This window comes from Microtus oregoni, unplaced genomic scaffold, assembly GCF_018167655.1.
Source record: "Microtus oregoni isolate MIOR12 unplaced genomic scaffold, Mior012 000032F_ref0000030, whole genome shotgun sequence".
NCBI classification, from domain to species: Eukaryota; Metazoa; Chordata; class Mammalia; order Rodentia; family Cricetidae; genus Microtus; species Microtus oregoni.
Window position 1 is genome coordinate 1,167,218 of NW_024543091.1, and position 19,828 is coordinate 1,187,045.

General features: G+C 41.4%; 1 protein-coding gene across 7 annotated transcripts in view; it reads left to right on the forward strand.

Moving 5' to 3' along the window:
• Window positions 1–19,828, forward strand: part of Snap91 (synaptosome associated protein 91) — a 112,002-nt gene that overhangs the window by 36,751 nt on the left and 55,423 nt on the right. For all 7 annotated transcript variants that reach the window (XM_041679429.1, XM_041679431.1, XM_041679433.1 and 4 more), the window contains exons 3-8: window positions 3,754–3,896; window positions 4,535–4,610; window positions 5,439–5,541; window positions 6,947–7,040; window positions 8,464–8,575; window positions 17,870–17,976. In XM_041679429.1, coding sequence (XP_041535363.1) covers window positions 3,754–3,896; window positions 4,535–4,610; window positions 5,439–5,541; window positions 6,947–7,040; window positions 8,464–8,575; window positions 17,870–17,976 — 635 coding nt within the window. The remainder of the gene's footprint in view (window positions 1–3,753; window positions 3,897–4,534; window positions 4,611–5,438; window positions 5,542–6,946; window positions 7,041–8,463; window positions 8,576–17,869; window positions 17,977–19,828) is intronic.

Consider the following 19,828-nt stretch of genomic DNA (forward strand, 5'->3'; position numbering starts at 1 on the left):
TCACCTTCATTACTGAAGAATGAAGTGAAGGTGGCCTCAGATGGCATAACAAAGATTCCCACAAACAGGGAACAGGCCAGATTCTCCCAGGAAGCTGTAGTAGTTTGTCAGCCTGATCTAGTACATGGGAAGATAAACATAACAGCCGGGTGTGGAGTGGTGCACACCCGTAGTTCTGGCTACTAGGAAGCAGAGTCAGAAATTAAGGGGCCAGCCCTGTGCAACATCGCGGTAACCCAGTAACCACCAAGGTAACATGGGTTGCTTTTGTGTCACTGACAGAACACACAGCAGAAACAACCTAAGGACAGGTGTATTTTTGCTCATGGTTTCAGAGGGCTTTAGTCTCTTAGTTATGGATAATCCATATTATCAGCTTCGTTTCTTTCTAGATTTTTCTACTTGGCCTCAGCCTGCTATTTCCTGTTGTGTTTTTTCCCCCAGCAATAGTTTTTTCCTTGGCCCTTTCCTTTCCATTTTTCCTCCAATGAGTCTGGGTTGACAGCTTCATTGACAAACACAGCAGCTAGTCTGTCAGCTCTATGGTCTACTTGGTGGTTCAGCTAAATAGGACTTTGTGTAGTATTCAACTCTGATGACCCCTAACTGCTTCTGGGACTTCTTGAAGATATTAAATAATAGTCTAAGACTTCTTAGATTTGATTCTTATTTACACATCTAATTTTCCTTTTTAGTCATATTCTGTGGGTTATGTCTTCTGTGTGTAGTCAGCTCTCGCCACCAGTGACTCCCAGCTTGTGTCTAGGCCAAATGTGCCCAGTCCTTGTCACACATTTCAACATAGATGTCCAGCGGCTCTTTCAAGGTTGTCACAAAAATAGCTTATATATCCCTTCAAAACAACTTTCCTCCATTTTCAATAAATAGTTGACTGGCCTCCGGGGTGAGATCTGAAATTGCCCGGGAAGTCTGTTCTCTTTCCCTCTAATGTTTATTCCTCTACCTCTACCTATAAGTCTGTTTTACTTGCTGTTTCTTTCTGCTCCTCATCTCCCACCAACCTTTCCTGAATTCTCATTAGTTCACTTCTACCACACCTCATCATGTCTGAGCTTCATAGCTTCCTCTTTTATCCTCTCAGCCTGACTTGCTATGCAAGGGTGAGTTTCCCTTATCCTGTGCCTGTGTGTACCTTGGAGATTGTACTTAGTAGTACAGTATATTGTGTTGTTTTGTAAAAGTCAAATTGTCTTGGTATTTGCCCGCTAGAGGCCCCCATTCCTTCCTTGTCTCTAAAATGAAATCCAGCTCTTAGTGAAGTTATATTGTGGCTCCTCCTTGGCCATATGCAACTCCTCAACCTAAGCAAGACACACATCTGTCCTCATATACTTAACCCCCACACCATCACAGCTCTTCAAAGATGTACAGTCCTGAAGAATTCATGCTGTATGTGTGTTTAAAAGGCTTTTCTCAAGGGAGGGGAACTGGCTTACCAGTTAAGAATGCATACCGCTTTTCCAGAAGACCTAAGCTCAGTTCCCAGCATGCATGTCAGGTGACTCACAACCACCCACAACTCAAGCTTCAAAAAGATCTGATGCCTTTAGCCTCTGAGGGCACCCGCACACATGCATATCCCCAAACACAGACATACATGAGCACACAACTAAAATCATAAAAATGTTTTTAAAGCCTTCTAAGACTGGAGAGATGGTTAGGAGCACACACATACTGCTCTTTCAGAGGACCCTAGTTAGATTCCAATCACCCATGTTGGTTGGCTCACAACCCCCTGTACTACAGCTCTCAGGTATCCAACACCTTTGGCCTCCACAGGAGCTTGCACTCATGTGCACTGCCAGACATACAGATAGACAGACAGACAGACAGACACACACACACACACACACACACACACACAACACACCCTGCAGATAGCCCAGGAAATTCACTGACGGAGATGCAGAGACAAACCCACTCTGCTCGTCAAAGTCTACAATGCTTCCATCAGTGCCCAGCATTTCTCCATTTCACAAATAAGATTTTTAAACAGATCACCCCAAAAGCTCCCAGAACCTAAACTTACAGATATTAACAGTTGTTCTTTATTATGAATAGACCAAAATATATATATATATATATATATATATATATTATTATTATTATTATTATTATATAATTACTTCTTAGTTCACATCTTTTTGAAGTTCCAGCCATCTTCCCTATCCTGCCAAGATATTTTTCCCCAATATTTATTTTATTGCAATTCTCATCCTTCAAGAACACTTTCTTGGGGCCTGGAGAGATGGCTCAGTGGTTAAGGGCACTGGATGCTCCTCCAGAGGACCCAGGTTTAATTCCAAGCACCCACATGGCAGCTTACAACTGTAACTCCTGTTCCAGGGGATCCGACACCCTCACACAGACATAGATGCAGGTAAAACACCAATGCACATAAAATAAACAAATTAATTTTTTTTAAAAAAAGAAAGCTTTCCTGGCTTTTTCCAGATGTACCTCCTAAGACTTCCCTCTCTATTAAACTGGAGGGAGAGCCGGGCGGTGGTGGCGCACGCCTTTAATCCCAGCACTCGGGAGGCAGAGGCAGGCGGATTTCTGTGAGTTCGAGACCAGCCTGGTCTACAAGAGCTAGTTCCAGGACAGGCTCCAAAACCACAGAGAAACCCTGTCTCGAAAAAGAAAAAAATAAAATAAACTGGAGGGAGGTCTACTGCTCCATTGGGTTGTTAGGTTGGATGTAAGTAGTGAAATGTATTAGATAGCTTTTCTGTCTTACTGTCTAAGGCCAGATCAGAACAAAACATTGTATGGTGTCCTCGGAGAGCTTGATGAGTGTAGTGGATGAATATACTGGGATCCTTTGTTCATTCACTATTTTGCTTCTGCTAGTATGCTTCATAACAGTGTATTTGTTAGCATGCTTTAAAATTCAGATCCAAGAGAAGTATACTTTTATAAGCTGTGTTATAAAAATACATTTCTGTTTTTTCCTCCAAGCAGTGAATTAGGTTATCTTCTTCATGTTTGAGACATTGCACTTGGAGTGACAGGAGGCTTAACTCGTCTGGTGTTTGTCATTTAAAAACATGGCATCTGTAGCAGCAAATAGGGGGGAAAATGAGACAGGAACAGTTTCCTAGTTTGCTTTGCATTGGTGTTATAAGACACCAGGACCAAAAGCAGCTCAGGGAGGAAAGGGTTCATTTCAGCCGCAGGTTACAGTTCATCATGAAAGGGTGTCAGGACAGGAACTCCACTAGGAACCTAGAGTCAGAAGCTGAAGCAGAGGCTGTCAAGGAGTGCTGCTCACTGGCTTGCCTGCTCAGTTTGCTTTTTAAAACAGCCCAGGAGCACCTGCCTAGGGATGGTGCTGCCCACAGTGGGCTGGGTCCTCCCACAGCCAGTGTTGATTAGGAAATGCTCCCAAGACTTTCCCACGGGCCAATCTTATGGATACGTTTTCTCAGTTAAGGTTTCCTCTGCCCAGATGACCTGAGTCTGTGTCAAGTTAACAAAAAGACTAACCAGCACAAAACAGAAGAGAATTCACTTGAAAACAAGAGCTCAAGAGTAAATATATATATATATATATATATATATATATATATATATATATATTATATGATGTGATGTGTTCATATGTAAGAATGGTACAGTATAATGTTTTTCAGTTAACTCTTCTCTAAGTAATTTTGGAGTCTTGCTTTAGTCAAGTTTGAGCTGAATTTTATATCTACAATAGTTACTGGATCTTTTCTGTTTTCATAGATTTGATCCAGGCTACCAATGAGACCAATGTCAATATTCCGCAGATGGCCGACACCCTCTTTGAGAGGGCGACAAACAGTAGCTGGGTGGTGGTGTTTAAAGCTTTAGTGACCACACACCATCTCATGGTGCATGGAAATGAGGTAACCAAATACACAACTGTTTCTTGGTAGAGGTGGGGGTAGTAAAATATGATGGTAGTTTAAGACCCTTGAATTTTCACTAATGAGGAGGAAAGAAGAACTAAGTGTTTTGTGCTCATTTTGAGTACAATTTCAACCTTGGATTTAGCTATCCTTAAAACTGTATTTCAAGTTGGATACAGAATGATACAGAAGCCTTTAAATGTATATTCTATATGAATGTACTAGCACATAAAAATGTTAAAAGAAAGGATCAGGAGGTCTGCTTCCTACGGGAAGTATTCCTTTGTGTCTTTAAATGAAAATTGCCTTAATGGAATGTCTGCTTTTGAAAAACAGTGATAAAATTAAATTACTTCTTTTTATATGCAATTCCTAAGGAAGCCTATTGAATTGTCCTTGTTTTTGGCATATGCAGAAGTAAAAGGTCAGAGAATTGAACTGTGATTCAGTGGCTATTTCTCCGGAGTTCTAAAAGCAATTTCTCCCGTAGACAAAGTTAGCAGCATAGGATGCTTCCTAACTAAGTGAGCACAATAAAGCTTTGTAGACATAAACAAATACTGCTTTAGCATCAGAAATCATTTAAGGGTATGATGTGAAAATATGGGCGTTTAATCCTAATTTTTGTTTTTCAGAGATTTATTCAGTATTTGGCCTCTAGAAATACGCTATTCAACCTCAGCAACTTTCTGGATAAAAGTGGATCCCACGGTGAGAAAATAAAATCTGGGGGTGGGCATTAATCCAAAGTCATTGTTACGAATAGTTCCATTGGTTACTTAAGAACAGAATATGAAAGTAACTATTAAATTAATTATTTCTTTGTCAACAGTTGAGCATATAAACTACATATTGATTTTATTTTGTCACTTTGAGTGTTCACTTTAAAAGGTGAACCCTGGTGATTCTGTCCCACGGTTTGCTTATTAAAAGTTCATGCAATGAGGGAGATAAGATGTCAACCAAATGGAAAAGAAAACAAATTCCCCTGGTTCATTCATGCTGTTTGCTTGCTATTACATACATGTAAGGGTAGATAGACCCATACAAGATGGCTGTGTGTCGCAGCCTGTGTGAAACAGGCTGGTATTTGTAACAGTGAACACAAGTGCTGCCAACTTTGTCGAAGGGAGAAATTGCTTTTAAAACTCCAGAGAAATAGCTATTGAGTCACAATTCAATTCTGTGACCTTTTACTTCTGCATACGCCAGAAACAACGAAAATTCAATAGACTTCCCTAGGAATTGCGTATAAGAGAAGTAATTAAATTTAATCAATTTTTTTTTTAAAAAAAAAGAGGATCAGAAAAGACTTCGTACAAGACAGAGTAATCACCATGTCAAATGGCCAGGGTACCCCACATGGAAGACTCTTGGCCTGCAAGCAGGATGGTAAATAAGACTTGCCGTCACATGTTGAGTTCTGTCTCAGAGGCAATCATGACAACCTCTGTCTATTTTGAGGAGCTAAAAATAATTCCTAGTATGCAGAGTGCAATGGAAGGCATTGTTCACGGCCCTGTCTCCTCTCTCTCCCAGGTTACGATATGTCTACCTTCATAAGGCGCTACAGCAGATACCTGAATGAAAAGGCGTTCTCCTACAGACAGATGGCTTTTGACTTTGCCAGAGTGAAGAAAGGGTATGGCTCTCTCGCTCTCCCCCTTCTTATTTATTTAAGCACAGCAAATCCTCAAGGCATACATGACTTATTTAACTAAACTTACATGCCAACTAACCTTGATCCTGAAAGGCCCAGTTCACAGTCACCAACAGCTGAGTAAGTTAGTATGATAGAAGTTCCCCTGGAGCTGTGTGGTACTTTGTGTGCTCATACATGAAAATCTCATTTGCTCCTCAGGCATTATGTGATGCGAATGTTTGCTAAAACTGTTTAATATTCTTTTTTAAATTTCTTTGGTAATTCCTTTATATATATATATATATATATATATATATATATATATATATATATATATATTGTGTGTGTGCATCGGTGTTTTGGTTGCTTATAAAGGTTGTGAGTTGAGTAGCCAGTGTTCTTAACCTTTGAGCCATCTCTCCAGCCCTTCAACATTCTTAATGTAAATATCTTTAACTTAAGGAGAGAATTGACAAGATTCGTTTCAATGTGTAGTGGTGTTAGATGAAAATATCTACTTCTATGAATTAAGTTTTGGTTTTGTTTCTGTTTTTGAGACAGGATTTCTCTGTGTAGCCATGGTTGTCCTGGAACTTTCTTTGTAGACCAGACTGGCCTTAAACTCAGAGATTTGCCTACTTCTGCCTCCTGGGTGCTGGAATTAAAGGCATGCACCACTATTTCCTGACTATTTATATAGATTCTAATTGAGGTAAAAATGAACTTGTGTATGTGGTGATTTACTTTTGAAAGGTAATGCTTTCCAAGGAAATATACAAGAAAGCCTCAACAAAGCAGAAAAATTGAGTTTTAATATACAGTTGCCATTTATTTACCTCTAAATAGATGATTTCATCTGGGTTGAAGTGTTCAGCCAGAAATTCATGCAGAACTTTGGTCTGTCCCTAAGTAAAAGTAATGATAAAGTTTTGTAAAGGTTTACTGTTTTAGTTTGAAGACTCCGTAGAGGAACGAGAGAGATGGCTCAGCATCTAAGACAGTGGTTCTCAACTTTCCTAATGCTGTGACCCTTTAATGACCCTTCGTGTTGTGGGGACACCCAATCATAAGACTGTTTTCATTGCTACTCTATAACTGCAATTTTGCTACTGTTAGGAATTGTAACGTGTAAGTATCTGACCTACAAGATATATGATATAGGACCCCTGTAAAAGAGTTGTTTGTCCCCCCCCCAAAGGATTATGACCCACAGGTTGAGAACCCCTGATTTAAGAGCATGTGCTGCTCTTCTAGAGGACCTAAGCAAATAGCCACCATCTCTTAACATCTGATAACGATCTCAGGAGATTTACAAAGAAAATGAGGAGCACATCTCAGAGCAAAGACACGGCCTTGTAGTTGCAGTATGCACAAGGATGTGCACTTCTCTTTGTCTGTGTTGCAGGGCTGATGGCGTCATGAGGACAATGGTTCCTGAAAAGCTCCTGAAGAGCATGCCAATCCTGCAGGGCCAGATCGATGCGCTACTGGAGTTCGATGTATGTTTCTCAGCTGAAATGTTTCTTGCATAATTGGTCTTTGCCTTTCTTTTGAGGGGACTACAGGTCAGTCAGGGTCACCATAGGGTTTGCAATAGAGCACCTCCATGTAGATGAGTTACAGGATTATTTCATTCCTGCTCTTAGGCCCCCAGACTTTTCCAGACTCTACGAACTGTTTCCTAAGGTCATAGAAAGGGATGAGTAGGGTATTCTCAGAGCCTTCTGTTCTGAGGAGAATGTAGTTTGTTGTGCTTAGAGGTGTACCTCAGGCAGCTAAGTAACTGTACTTTCCTACCGGAAACCGTCTGATGTGCACACTTAAGGGACATATCCACCAGAGAGAGGGGTTTGGGGTTATCATAAGTCACAGATCTTTTCCCGCAAAGTCAAGAAGTATTATTTGTTTGTTACAAACATACCTGTTGGAGCTGGAGGAATGGCCCCGTGGTTAAGAAAGTAGCTGTTCTTATAGAGAAGTGAGTTTGATTCGCTGTACCCACATGGCAGCTCACAACCACTATAGCTCCAATTCTGGGGATCAGATGCCCTTTTCTGACCTCCAGGCCTACAAGTGTTACGTAGTCATATGCACAGGCAAAATAGTCATATATATAAAGTAAAAATAAAAAAATAACTTTTAGAAAAGATATGTGAATTTGGCCGTGGTGATAGATACATTAATGCATATGTGTGATAAGTTGTGGAGAACCAAATACAACCAAAGTGTATCCACGTGAACCTAGGGAACTGAGAACGCAGTTAGTTGTGTCCTTCATATCCTGCCTGTGACGTGATTAACTACAGTTGTGAGCTCTTTACTACATTTGGGAGAAACTAGGTCAGTGACATATGGGATCCCCCTCTTTTACTTCCTCCAACTGCATGTAAATGTATAATTAACTCAAAAATAGCAGTTAAGAGTACCTGACTCATGAGAATAAGATATTTTGACATGTAGGAAAGTTCTGAGCTCTCATTGTCAGGTCGTCTGTAATTTGATAGTTGTCTGAAACACTTTCCTCAAATACTTCCAGCTTAAAGTCTTTGCTAAGATTCCATGACTTAGGCTATAATTGAGCCCTACTCGTAACAACCGAGTCTTGTGAAATTTTAAGTAGAAATTGCAAACCATCACATTGATTTTTGACAGACTTTACAGTAAGATCTTCATTGGACAGTTAATCTTAATGTATTTTGTTTCTTTTAATCTATTTTTAACTTTCTTCTCCCTTACTAAGGGTTCTAGCTTAGATAACTGAAGCATATGAGACCAGTCCTTCGGTATTGCTAGGCTTACTAAAAATTGCCCAACATTTTAAAAATATGAGTGAATTTCTTAGTGGTCATTCATGACATTTTATTATGATTTGAGAAAATACTAACTTGCTGTACGGCTAAAGTTAAATGCTCCTTTTTCTAGGTGCATCCCAATGAACTAACAAACGGTGTCATAAATGCTGCATTTATGCTTCTTTTCAAAGATCTTATCAAACTTTTCGCTTGCTACAACGATGGCGTCATCAACTTACTTGGTAAGTGACACTGCTGTGACATATTGGGCCTGATGGGGCTGTGATAAGGCCGACAGATTCTGTGGGGATGAATCCATTGTTTCTCTTCAGCTCAGCAGAAGCCTTGTTGTGTGGGGTGCTGTGATACCGAGTAACTCTCGGTGGTTTTGCCACATGGCTGAGAGGATAAATCCATAGCTAGGTTAGACATCTAGTACAAGGTAGGAGGCTGATGATCTCCCTGCTGAAAGGACCTGTCCCACTGAGGACCAGCAGTGAGGAGGGACACACCAGCTAAGACAGGAATCCTGTGCTGTTGGACCTCCTCAGTCTCCATTCTGATGGCATTGCCTCTCCTATAGTGTTCTCTCATCCTCGCTGGTAAAAGCTTGTTGGTAGTGGGTGCCCCTTGATTTTCATGTGGGAAGAATTGATTCATGATATTTATCTATGTTGAAAGGTCCGTTCACTCTCTTCACCAGGTCGATCCTGATCTCCTTGTCATCAGTATTCAGCTTAATTTTGCCAACTCTCTATCAGCCAACCCAATAGCCAGTTGCTCCCCATGGTTTGGTGGTGTCCCCTAAGTTTTGCTACAAGAGGAAAGGTGGATAGTGTCCTAACAAAGGCTTGGCTATGAAAATTTCATTCTCTTATCCAGGTCACCCCTTGGCAGAGATTTTATACACTGTTACTTGCAGCTAGTACCAAACTGGAATTTTCTTCTTCCTCTGTTAGCTGGTCATGAGGAATTCCCCAAGGCCACAGATAGGATTTAAGGATAAATGAAGAAATGGTTATGCCCAAGAGAGACTTGGTGCTCTAGAAATGGGCCTTTTGTTCCTACAACTTGTCCATTTATTTGTGACCATAATAAACTTGTCTGTTTATTATGGATCCTAAAGTATCCTTGTGTTTGCCCAACGTTAGAGCTTGGTAGATTACACAGTACCCACTCTGTGTCTGAGGACTACTTGATTCCCACTGGTCAGGATCTTGGTCTCTAGAAGTAAACCAACAACAGCTCCTCTTAAGGACATCGCTGCTGTCTGAAGAAGGCACAGCTCCACTGCCAGGCATCTGGGACTGTTCTGGAGTGTGACAGAGGGATTTCACAGAACGTTAAATCTGTCACACACTGTAGAGTACCCCTAGATTTTTCTGAAACTAAGGCTCTGGTGGCTTAAGTTTGGTGCAGTTGTGGAACTTCCTGTTGCCTGAGCTCTCTCTTATCTGTTATTGGGTGGGATGCTCTTCTTACAGCAACACGCACAATGTTCTGTGTGTTTTCTGCAAGTCAAAGCTTAGCAGACTTTGGACTGTTTTGTTGCAGGGAGCTCCAGCTGCAAAATGTACCCTTGACATAGAGAGTTCTCTAAACTGCACAGACTTTTGGACACACAGAAACCTTTTTAAGATGGCTTGTCCTGTCTCCCTTTTCAGCAGTTATGTCATTTATCCAAACATCTCTGATACCTGAAGCTCATGCTCAGTAGGTACCACCATCCTGGTGTCGTCAGAGCAATGCCCTATGGGATTGTGACAACCACGACAGATTGATATCCTTAAAATGAGGCACTGATGGACACTCGCACCTCTGCCTGCTGACAGCAGACTTCGGATGGTCTCTGTTCACTGGGGTAGACATAAATGCATTTTCTACTTCAGTAGCCACCTCCTGGGTGCCAAGAATTGTGCTGATTCTCCTCTGGTGAAAGAGGACACATTTGAATCTCTGTGAGGAGGGGCCTCATTGCTTGATTAAGCTTACCATAGTTAAACTCTAAACCATTTTTTTTTGCACAAACCAAATATGTAGGTTACCCAGAGATAAAGTAGAATTATTATTCCTGTGTCTTCACAGGGGTCAGTGACATGTGGCAAGTTTGTTAGTGTCAAAGTATATCTCTTTTCAGGAAACAAAGGAAATACGCACAGGTCATTCTATACATTCCCTGGATCTAACTCCTGGTCATAAAGCTTCCGTTCAAACTGGAAGAATGAATCACATCAGTCCTCCTGGGGCAGCAAAATCTTAGCATCAGTGTTCCTTAAAATCTAAGAGGAAAAGCCCACTCCCATTTTCCAATCCATGTGTAAAGAGCTGAGAATTGACATTGTCCTAGCACATGAACAGACTGGAAAACTAACTCTCTGGATTCACAAGGGAGGTTAGGCACAAGGCAGTTGGGAGGCTGTTGGCTATACCTGGCTAAATCCTGGCTAACCAGGTAGAAACTCTAAAGTGAAAACTGCCCTGGGAACTGGGGCAGAGGGATGAAAACATGACAGACACATTGCTGGAGGTGGATTACAGACAAGTGTGAGGGTTGTGACCAGACCACACTTGTTCTGCTTCTAGGAGCTGAAACTAGTTCTCTGTGCCCCTGATGGAATGGGGTAAAGAAAGCACAAGTGCTCTCTAGTTGATGATTGGCTTTCATCCTGATAAACTCAAGTTAAATCTGACAAAATTAGGTGAAAATGTGAGTTAATGAAGAACATACTTTACCAAATTCATGTCTGTCACCTGAACACCTATTCTAAAAGCTCAGAGAGGAGCACCTGAATGTCCCCCCAAACTACAGGGCATATAATTTGTGAACTCAAAATACTAAAAAATAGGGGAAAGGTGTGAGCCACCACCACCTGGCTCTGTTTCTCTTTGAGACTGGATCAATCTATTGTAGCCCAGGGTGACCTCGAACTCACAGAGATTCGTTGGCCTCTGCCTCCTTAGTGCTGGGAATAAAGGTGTGTGCCACCACTGTCTGACCTCTATGGCTAACTAGTGGCTTGCTCCACACTCTGATCCTCAAGCAAGCTTTATTTGTTATAGCACAAACAAAAGTACTTCCACAGCTTCAATAGAAGGGAGTGTTTAGAACATCCCGTGTCTTAAAGAGCTTCCCTCTAAGATGGACAGTTTTACATTGAAGGAAAATGCTACACAGGGCCAGTCAGACAAAAATTGAGTCAAGACACCTTACCAGCAAAGGCATATAAATGTGAAATGAACATATGAAAAGGCACCACCTACTGTGACATCAAGTGATGAAAATCAAAACAACAAGCCAATCTAAAAACATCACCTGTGATTCCAGTTGTATGTCATTCTGGCAATTAAAACTAAGGAAAAACTTAGGGAAGTTCAGCGGTCCCTGCTGATTAGTGGGGAGTGGAATGAAAAAAAGCATAGGACAGGGGATTTAGGGCAGTATACTGTTGTGTGACACCTGCATGGTGAATTTCTTGACATCAGAGTCACCAGTAACACCAGCTGTGAACCTTGGGTGGTGACATGATGGGATGTCATAGCTTTGTCAACTGTAACTAATGCAAAATTCACACAGAAGTTGACCATTTACACCTGGTGGCAAATCTCTACATTATCCGTTCATTTTTGCAAAAAAAAAAAAAAGCTTCAAAAATTGATTTATGGTTTTGTTTGTGTTAAGTACATATATATGTGTTTTAACGTCCAGACATGCCCTCTTCCCAACTGTGCTTGATCTGTAACTGTCCCTGTACTGATGACTAGATAAAGTATGTTTAGTAGAGTTTAAGGACTCCGCTCAAGATTCTATGGAGTCCTCATTAGAACTTAGAGTTCCTAATTCCATAGGTCTGAGAGGGGGCCTGAGACTCCGCATTCTCAGTAAGCTCCCGAGAGGTGCATTCCTGCTAGCTATAGTAGTTCTTGGTAACTTCTGCATTAAGCTACGCCCAAATGCTCAGGCTTAAATCCCTAGCCTTTGGCGTGCTTGCCCAAGTTGATAAATGGCTAATCATATTGCAAACCTAATTTACTGTTCTTTCTTTCCTGTCCAGCAGCTTTAAGAGTCCATTCCAATTTTCCAATTTGTTATCAATTAGGATTGATGGGTTCATGGGTTGAGGTGTGGGGTGGAGTGGGGTACCCAGTTAGATTTATATTTCAGATCAACATACTTCCTAACGTTTTATTTAATGTGTGTAGGTGTTTTACCTGCATGTATGCTTTTGTGCCATCAACAGTGCCCACAGGGTCAGAAGAGGGCATTGATCCCCTGCAATTGGAGTTCAGAGAGTTGTGAGCCACTATATGGGTGCTGGGAATTAAGCTCAGGTCCTCTGGAAGAGCAGCAACTGTTTTAACTGCTGAGCCATCTCTCCACAAATCCACTTTTAGAATTAATAAGCTATGAAATACTTGCAATAAAATGTATTTTTGTGTAGCTATAGCTAAATTTGTTATCTTGATTTTTGTTTGGCAGATTCCAGTTCACAAAAATTTGTGAGATTTTGGCCTTCTTTTGGCATGTACATTCCCCCTCCTGATTAGGACTCTGTACGTGTCTGTCTCTTGGAAATCTCTAGCCTAGATTTTCCCCCTTGCAATCTTCCCCTTGCAGCCATAGGGTGCCAGAGCTGGAAGTCAGCCTGACTAACCCTGTGAGTTGCTTAACTCCAGCATAGGTGAGGCACTTCTGCACACAGCCTCCCTGTCTTCTCTGGGAAGTCATGGCGTTTCTGCAGCAAGACAGCTGGGAAGAGGGCTTGGGAGGTTCAAGCAAAATGACACCCTCCTCCCACCAGCTGGAATATTTTCTTCCTGTCTGAACAGGCTGGTCTTAACCTTCCTTAGACCTCAGTGTCTTACCCTTAATCAACTAGAATTACTGGATTCTAAATCACATTTTGGGTCATAAAGCACCTGGCAAGGGAGGGCTGTGGAAACAAAGGGACTGTCTATGAGGAAAATCTCATTTTCCCAGGAAGCCTCCAGTGACGCGGAGCTGTCTTGGAGTACCACAGTTTGACCTGGTCTTAAGCCCGACATCAAGTCTTGTGTTTTCCTTCTCTTTCTTAAACTCCTTAATGGAAGTGAGAGTAGCCACTTTGTTGTCTTGTTAGCCTTTCTCCCACTGTGATGGACTAGTCCATGGCTTGATAAGATTCATTCTAGAAGAACATAGGAAGCTTAATACAGTCTATGAGGATCCCAGCCTTCTGTGGGCAGAGATGGTCATCACCTGCAATTCTAACCTGCTTGTAAACCTGATCCCTAACTGGCTATGTCACAGTTTAACAGGAGTCGACTTCTTGGCATCTCTTCAGGTACCAAATACTGTGACTTCAATGCAAAACAAAAATAGAAAAAGGAAACAGACACTGCTTTACATTTTCTATCTAGAGAGGAATTTATATGGGTTGGGAGCTTCTATAATTAATGGAAGCCTCCAGACATGGGCTCTGGGCTCTGTCTCCTGGAGGAACGGCTAGTATTAAGAGCCATGTTTACAGGATCTGCTTCTCTGGGGCCTCCTGTTCAGGTTACTTTACAAACAAGACAAGAAGTTGCTACCCCGCCCCAACCACCCCAAGCTTCTTCACAGCACTGGGAAACTGGTAAGCAGACACTTGAAGCTGTAATCCAGGATTAAAGGTCACATGACGGTTACTTTAATCATTACTCCTCTAAATCCAGGAAGCTGGGCAGTGGGTAGCAGGATGCTGCAGGCAGTAATCCAGCTGCTTGGGCTTTTGCCTGTCAGCGGTAGACTGAAGAGCCGCAGAAAGGCAGGGAAGATAGCACCTGCCTCAGGGTTATCTTCTAGCTCAGTCTGGGTGGGGCCGGTCACATCAAGCATGTTGTTTTGGGAGGATGGGGAGATGTTTGCCTTCTTTGGGTCAGATTCTTGTCCTAAGTATAAAGTCAAAACCAAATAAACTTTCATTTCAGGTGAGAGATGTTATCATCGTTAAAGCCGATTTACAAATTTTCCTATTAATTTCTTACAGGTCACTCTTACTCACAGATGTGAGCTTTTTCCTAGGGCTTACGAGCCACAAATGGATTCTGTCTATTCTGACCGTTCCTGTGAATGTCAGTTACAGTTGTTACTATGTGTAGCTCCATAAACCCAGATGCTGGATTCTTCCCTGACCCTGTACAGTCACTGAAACTGAACTCTTCAGCTCTTTGCTCCTAATTCTCTTTTCTCTTTCAGCCATCCATCTTTTCAACCTGCAACCCCAGTTCTCTTTATTGTCATCTTCCTGGGCTCTGCAGCCTGTCAGGAATGACATCTTATTGATTCTTTCTTATCCTCCCTTACTTAGCCTTATTCTTACTTCTTCATCAAGAGCAATGGATTTGGTACCTGCAGTTCACTTAGCCGTCAGACAAGTTCAGCCGTGTAATTCTTCCCACTGTTGCCCTGACAGCTGCTGTTTTACTTTACTGTGTGTTGATTTCATACATAGATGGTATCAAGAAGGCAATTTCTGTTTAGATTAAAATAATAGCTTATTTGAGTCATTTTAATTTTTAATTTGATAACACTAGCTTGCTGGCTAAATTAGGAGAGGAAAAAGTTTCAGGACCATTGAACTGTTTTGTATTAAGGGCTTTGGGGAAGTGGCCCAAGCGTCCCCTTTGTTCGGCTGTGTGGCCTTCATCAGCATGGCCGGAACTGCTCCACTTCCAGTAGCAGTCTAACTAGCAGATAGACACACAAAACAGGGATCCTGATTGTTTTGAGGCAAGTATGTGTTTTGCTTATAAGAGTCAACCTTATGAAAATGTGTATTGGTTGAAATCAAAGACTTCATGACCATACTTTGTGTGGAAATTGGAAACAGTTTGGATGCTCTCTTAGTCCAGGTTTCCAATGCTCTGATGAAACACCATGACCAAAAGCAGGTTGGGGAGGAAAAGGTTTATTTCCCTTACAGTTCCCTATCACTGCTCTTCCTTAAAGGTGGTCAGGGCAGGAACTCAAATAGGAGACGAGATGACAGGAGCTGCCTGAGGCAGATGCGATGGAGGAGCGCAGCTTACCGGTTTGATACACTGTGTCTTGCTCAGCCTGCTTCCTTACAGACCCCAGAACCACCCACCCACAGGTGACCCCACCCATAATGGACTGAGCCCTCCCACATCAATCACTAATTAAGAAAGTGCCCTACAGGTTTGCCTACAGCCGAATCATATACAGGTTGATTTTATGGAGCCATTTTCTTAAGGAAGGTTCCCTCCTCTCAGATGACTGTGGTTAGTGTTATCTTGACATAAGAACTAGCTGGGACAGGCGCTACAAAACTTGAACTGATTATCACAGTGGAACTCTGACATCCAAGTGAGACGTCTTTCTCTGACTAAGGGCCTACTTATAGTCTAGGTGGGAATCTGTCCCAAAGTCGATGCTGAAACATTGTATCACAGTTTTGCAGCTGTCAACTTTGATCATCTCAGATACTGAAAAACATGTTATCTTCAGTAGGAAAGGAAAAAGGTTCCTTCCAAATAAACGGGATTTTCTCTGGACCCTTCCTGTGACTCCAGGGGATGGCGAAGCCTAAAAGATTTGCTCCAGCAGTGGAACACTCTGTGTGGCCTTTCTCTGTCATTACTAGTACACTATTAGAGGCACGGCTATGGATTATAGCCTGGAGAGAGAGTGACTGAAGGCCTTTTGTTATTGAATCCCTACTGACCAAGAGAAAAAAAAAAAACAGAAAAATGCACGAGACAAAGAAAATTGCTTCACTGTTGATGTATTAATTCAAAGGGAAAATTGATATTTCTCAATTGGACTTCTTTTCTCATGGAGCTTCTGAAGATCAGATAGGAAGAAATAAGTTAGATGTCAGTAAAGAGAAGTAATTTAAGAAATTTGAACAAAATGGTCTGGAGTAAAGGGAATACAGAAAGAAGTATAATTTTCAGAATAAATCCCAATTTTCCATTTTTTACAGTACAAAAGGTTTCTCCCATTGTAACAGCATGATGCTCTCAGTAGCAATAGAAAACAGGCTAGGGTAGATAAGAAATGATGTTCAGATTTGACCTCTGAACATCTTTAATTTATTCTTGATGATTTCATAATACCCCCATGGATCCCTCCCCTCTTCTTTCCAATAGATTTGATGTCTTTTTTTTTTTTTATGATCTACTGGGTTTGACCAGGCTTGTTTACATGACCATGAGCATGGGGACCATTGACAAGAGTGTGGTCAGCTTGCCAGCTGGCCTTTCTAAAATAATAATAATAAAATAAATAAATAAAATAGGACTGATCTTGTCAAATCATGGCATGAAGAAAACAATCTTTGTTTCCTTGAGCCTTTGGCTTGACTTAAATGCACTACATTTAAGGTCTGTGTTAAAAGTAGAATTACTAAAGACTACCACCAGAAGGTAATGAGTAGTTATCCTAGGTAATTAGTTCTTCACCTAATTATATTTTTCAAACTTTTCTTAAGAAAACGAAAAATACTTTGGAGGTAGTCAAATTACAAGCTGAATGACATGAAGAATTCTCATGTGAGAGAATTGAGAAGTAGCATGACGTTAGCCATATACAGATTTAAAGTGACGCACTTGTAAAGCAACTGTCAGGCTAACTGTTGCTCATATCTACTGTAGAAGGCTGCTTGCTGCATTACCATTTGCAGTGTCCACTGGTAATTATGGGCAGAATGAAATGGCAAATGCCTGGCAAAGACTCTGAGAAAGTTATGGTTTTTCTTTAAACATATATAAAAAAGACATTGCCATACTGTAATCAAAACAAAGAACCCTAATGACTTAGTTCTAGACTGGGGGGGGGGGCGGTAACGCCAAAAGAGAATAGCAAGGTGATTGCTGTCTGCCAGTAAAGTTAAGAAAAAAATTAGGCTCACAAAGCAGAAAGTCCTGAAAGGTTTGGTGAGCCAAATGACTTTATAACACACACTGTAATATTTGGCAGAAATAATTTGTGATCAGTGTACACATCAACTGACATGAGCAGAATTATAAGGAATTCTTCAGTTCTGGAAGAGTTAATAAATTATAGGTATAATGTATTGATTATTGCTTTGTGTGAGTAAGTAAGAAAATAACCCTAGGACTGGGATGTCACCCAGTCTAGAGCTCTCTCCTGGCATGGCTTCAGTCTCCAGCATCCAAGAGAGAGAGCGGGTAAGAAGGAGAGAAGAGAGGAGAGAAATAAAAGAATAAGGATGCTGTGGATGCAGCCATAGCTTTGAGTTGAGGTTATCATTAGGAATGGTTTTAACAACAAATCCAGAAGCATGGGGATCATGAATTAACCTGTTGTGCTGGTTCCTCTATGCTCCCGACTCCGTTCCTTTGTTGCTGAAATTGCTTTGTGGGAGACAGATGATGGCCGTAAGCCTTTCTTCAGCCACTCTGCTTCTCTCTTTAGGTCCGATTTTAACGTGTACCTGCCTATGCTTTGATTCAGGCCTTAAGCTTTAAGGAATGAATGCTTAAGAGTAAAACAGGATACTCTTTTCAAATTGCTTATCACTTATCTCTTGTAGAAAAGTTTTTTGAGATGAAGAAAGGACAATGTAAAGACGCACTAGAAATTTACAAACGATTTCTAACTAGAATGACGCGAGTGTCTGAATTTCTCAAGGTCGCAGAGGTAAGTGGTCCAGACTTGGTTGCTAAGGTAGTCGGAACTAGTACGCAGCATCATGTCTGGGTGGATAAGACATCTAGCACGTGTCCAGGATGTATGAGGATGAGAGGTCAGCTTAGAGTCCCCTCCCCCACCTGTCAGTCAGAGCAGTGTTCTGCACTCCTGCCTCCCACTCAGGTGCAGTCAAACAAAATCTTCAGGGACTATGAGATCATTGCTGGTCTACAGGTTGGCCCAGGCCCCCATTCCATCTAATGACCATTTTATTGTTGTTTTATTGTAAGAAAGTGCTATATTTTGAACCCTATATTTGGCTTTAGAAAAAATCTATCTATTGTTTATAAAGTATAAATCATGAGTCCTGATCTCCCTTACTCTGTCAATGACTTAGTCATAATGAAAATGCTAAAATATAAATTTTATGGAGATTACACATTGTTTCTTAAGGATATGTATTACATTTACTCATAACTGCAAAACACAGTGTTGCTGAGATTATAAATTGGAGTTTTGGTTTGTTTGTTTGTTTTTTCTCTTGTGAAATCGAGGGCTTAACTTGTGCTAATACTGAAAGTGATGATGCTAACATAGCCCCCTGTGGGATGGCCAGTGGGTTTTGTCTCACATGTTGACTGACTGACTCATAGAGAGAGCCTGGGATGCAGTGTGAGAGGCTCCAGGTTTGACAGAGAACCCTATAATGCTATGGACATGGGGCATTCATGACATGCCTGTACTTCTTTATCATTACTATTCTGTCATTATTATAAAACTGTCTGCATTTTCTTGATAAACAGATCTTATTTGTTTATATTTTGTATGATTCCCCCCCCCCCTTGGTTTAGCCACAATAATTAGTATAATCTAGTAAAACTTGCTCAATTCTTTCTGTGAAAGGATCATTTATGTCCAGGCACTCTGAGCAGAAGATTGCTTCATTTCCCACTTGGACAGTGTGCAGTGTTTGCACATACCTCCCTACAGGGCACTGGACAGTGTGCAGTGTGTCCACATACCTCCCTAAACGACACTGGACAGTGTGCAGTGTGTCCACATACCTCCCTGAACGACACTGGACAGTGTGTAGTGTCTGCACATACCTCCCTAAAGGACACTGGACAGTGTGCAATGTGTCCACATACCTCCCTGAACAACACTGGACAGTGTGTAGTGTCTGCACATACCTCCCTAAAGGACACTGGACAGTGTGCAGTGTGTCCACATACCTCCCTGAACGACACTGGACAGTGTGTAGTGTCTGCACATACCTCCCTAAAGGACACTGGACAGTGTGCAGTGTGTCCACATACCTCCCTGAATGACACTGGACAGTGTGTAGTGTCTGCACATACCTCCCTAAAGGACACTGGACAGTGTGCAGTGTGTCCACATACCTCCCTGAATGACACTGGACAGTGTGTAGTGTCTGCACATACCTCCCTAAAGGACACTGGACAGTGTGCAGTGTGTCCACATACCTCCCTGAACGACACTGGACAGTGTGCAGTGTGTGCACATATTTTCTAAAACAGCAAACGAAATGGGCCCCAAGAACTTCAGGAGAAAAGAATTTCTGACACAGATTCTTGTTGTTTATGTAAGTTTGTGTTTGTGTCCCTTTGTGCCTCATGTTAAAATGCCAGCGAAGAAGAGATACATAGAGAAGGTGTCAGTCTAAGAGTCTGTCTCTAAAAATGGAATAATAAATGTATTTTGTGAACATTTATAAGACTTTTTACGGAATGGACCCTAATTCTATAAAAGTATTTTACTAGAATAAGCACCTGAAGTTCACTGGGATAACTATAATAATTTGTGTTTTCTTTTATGTTTAAGTAGTGTTCCATACTGTTTG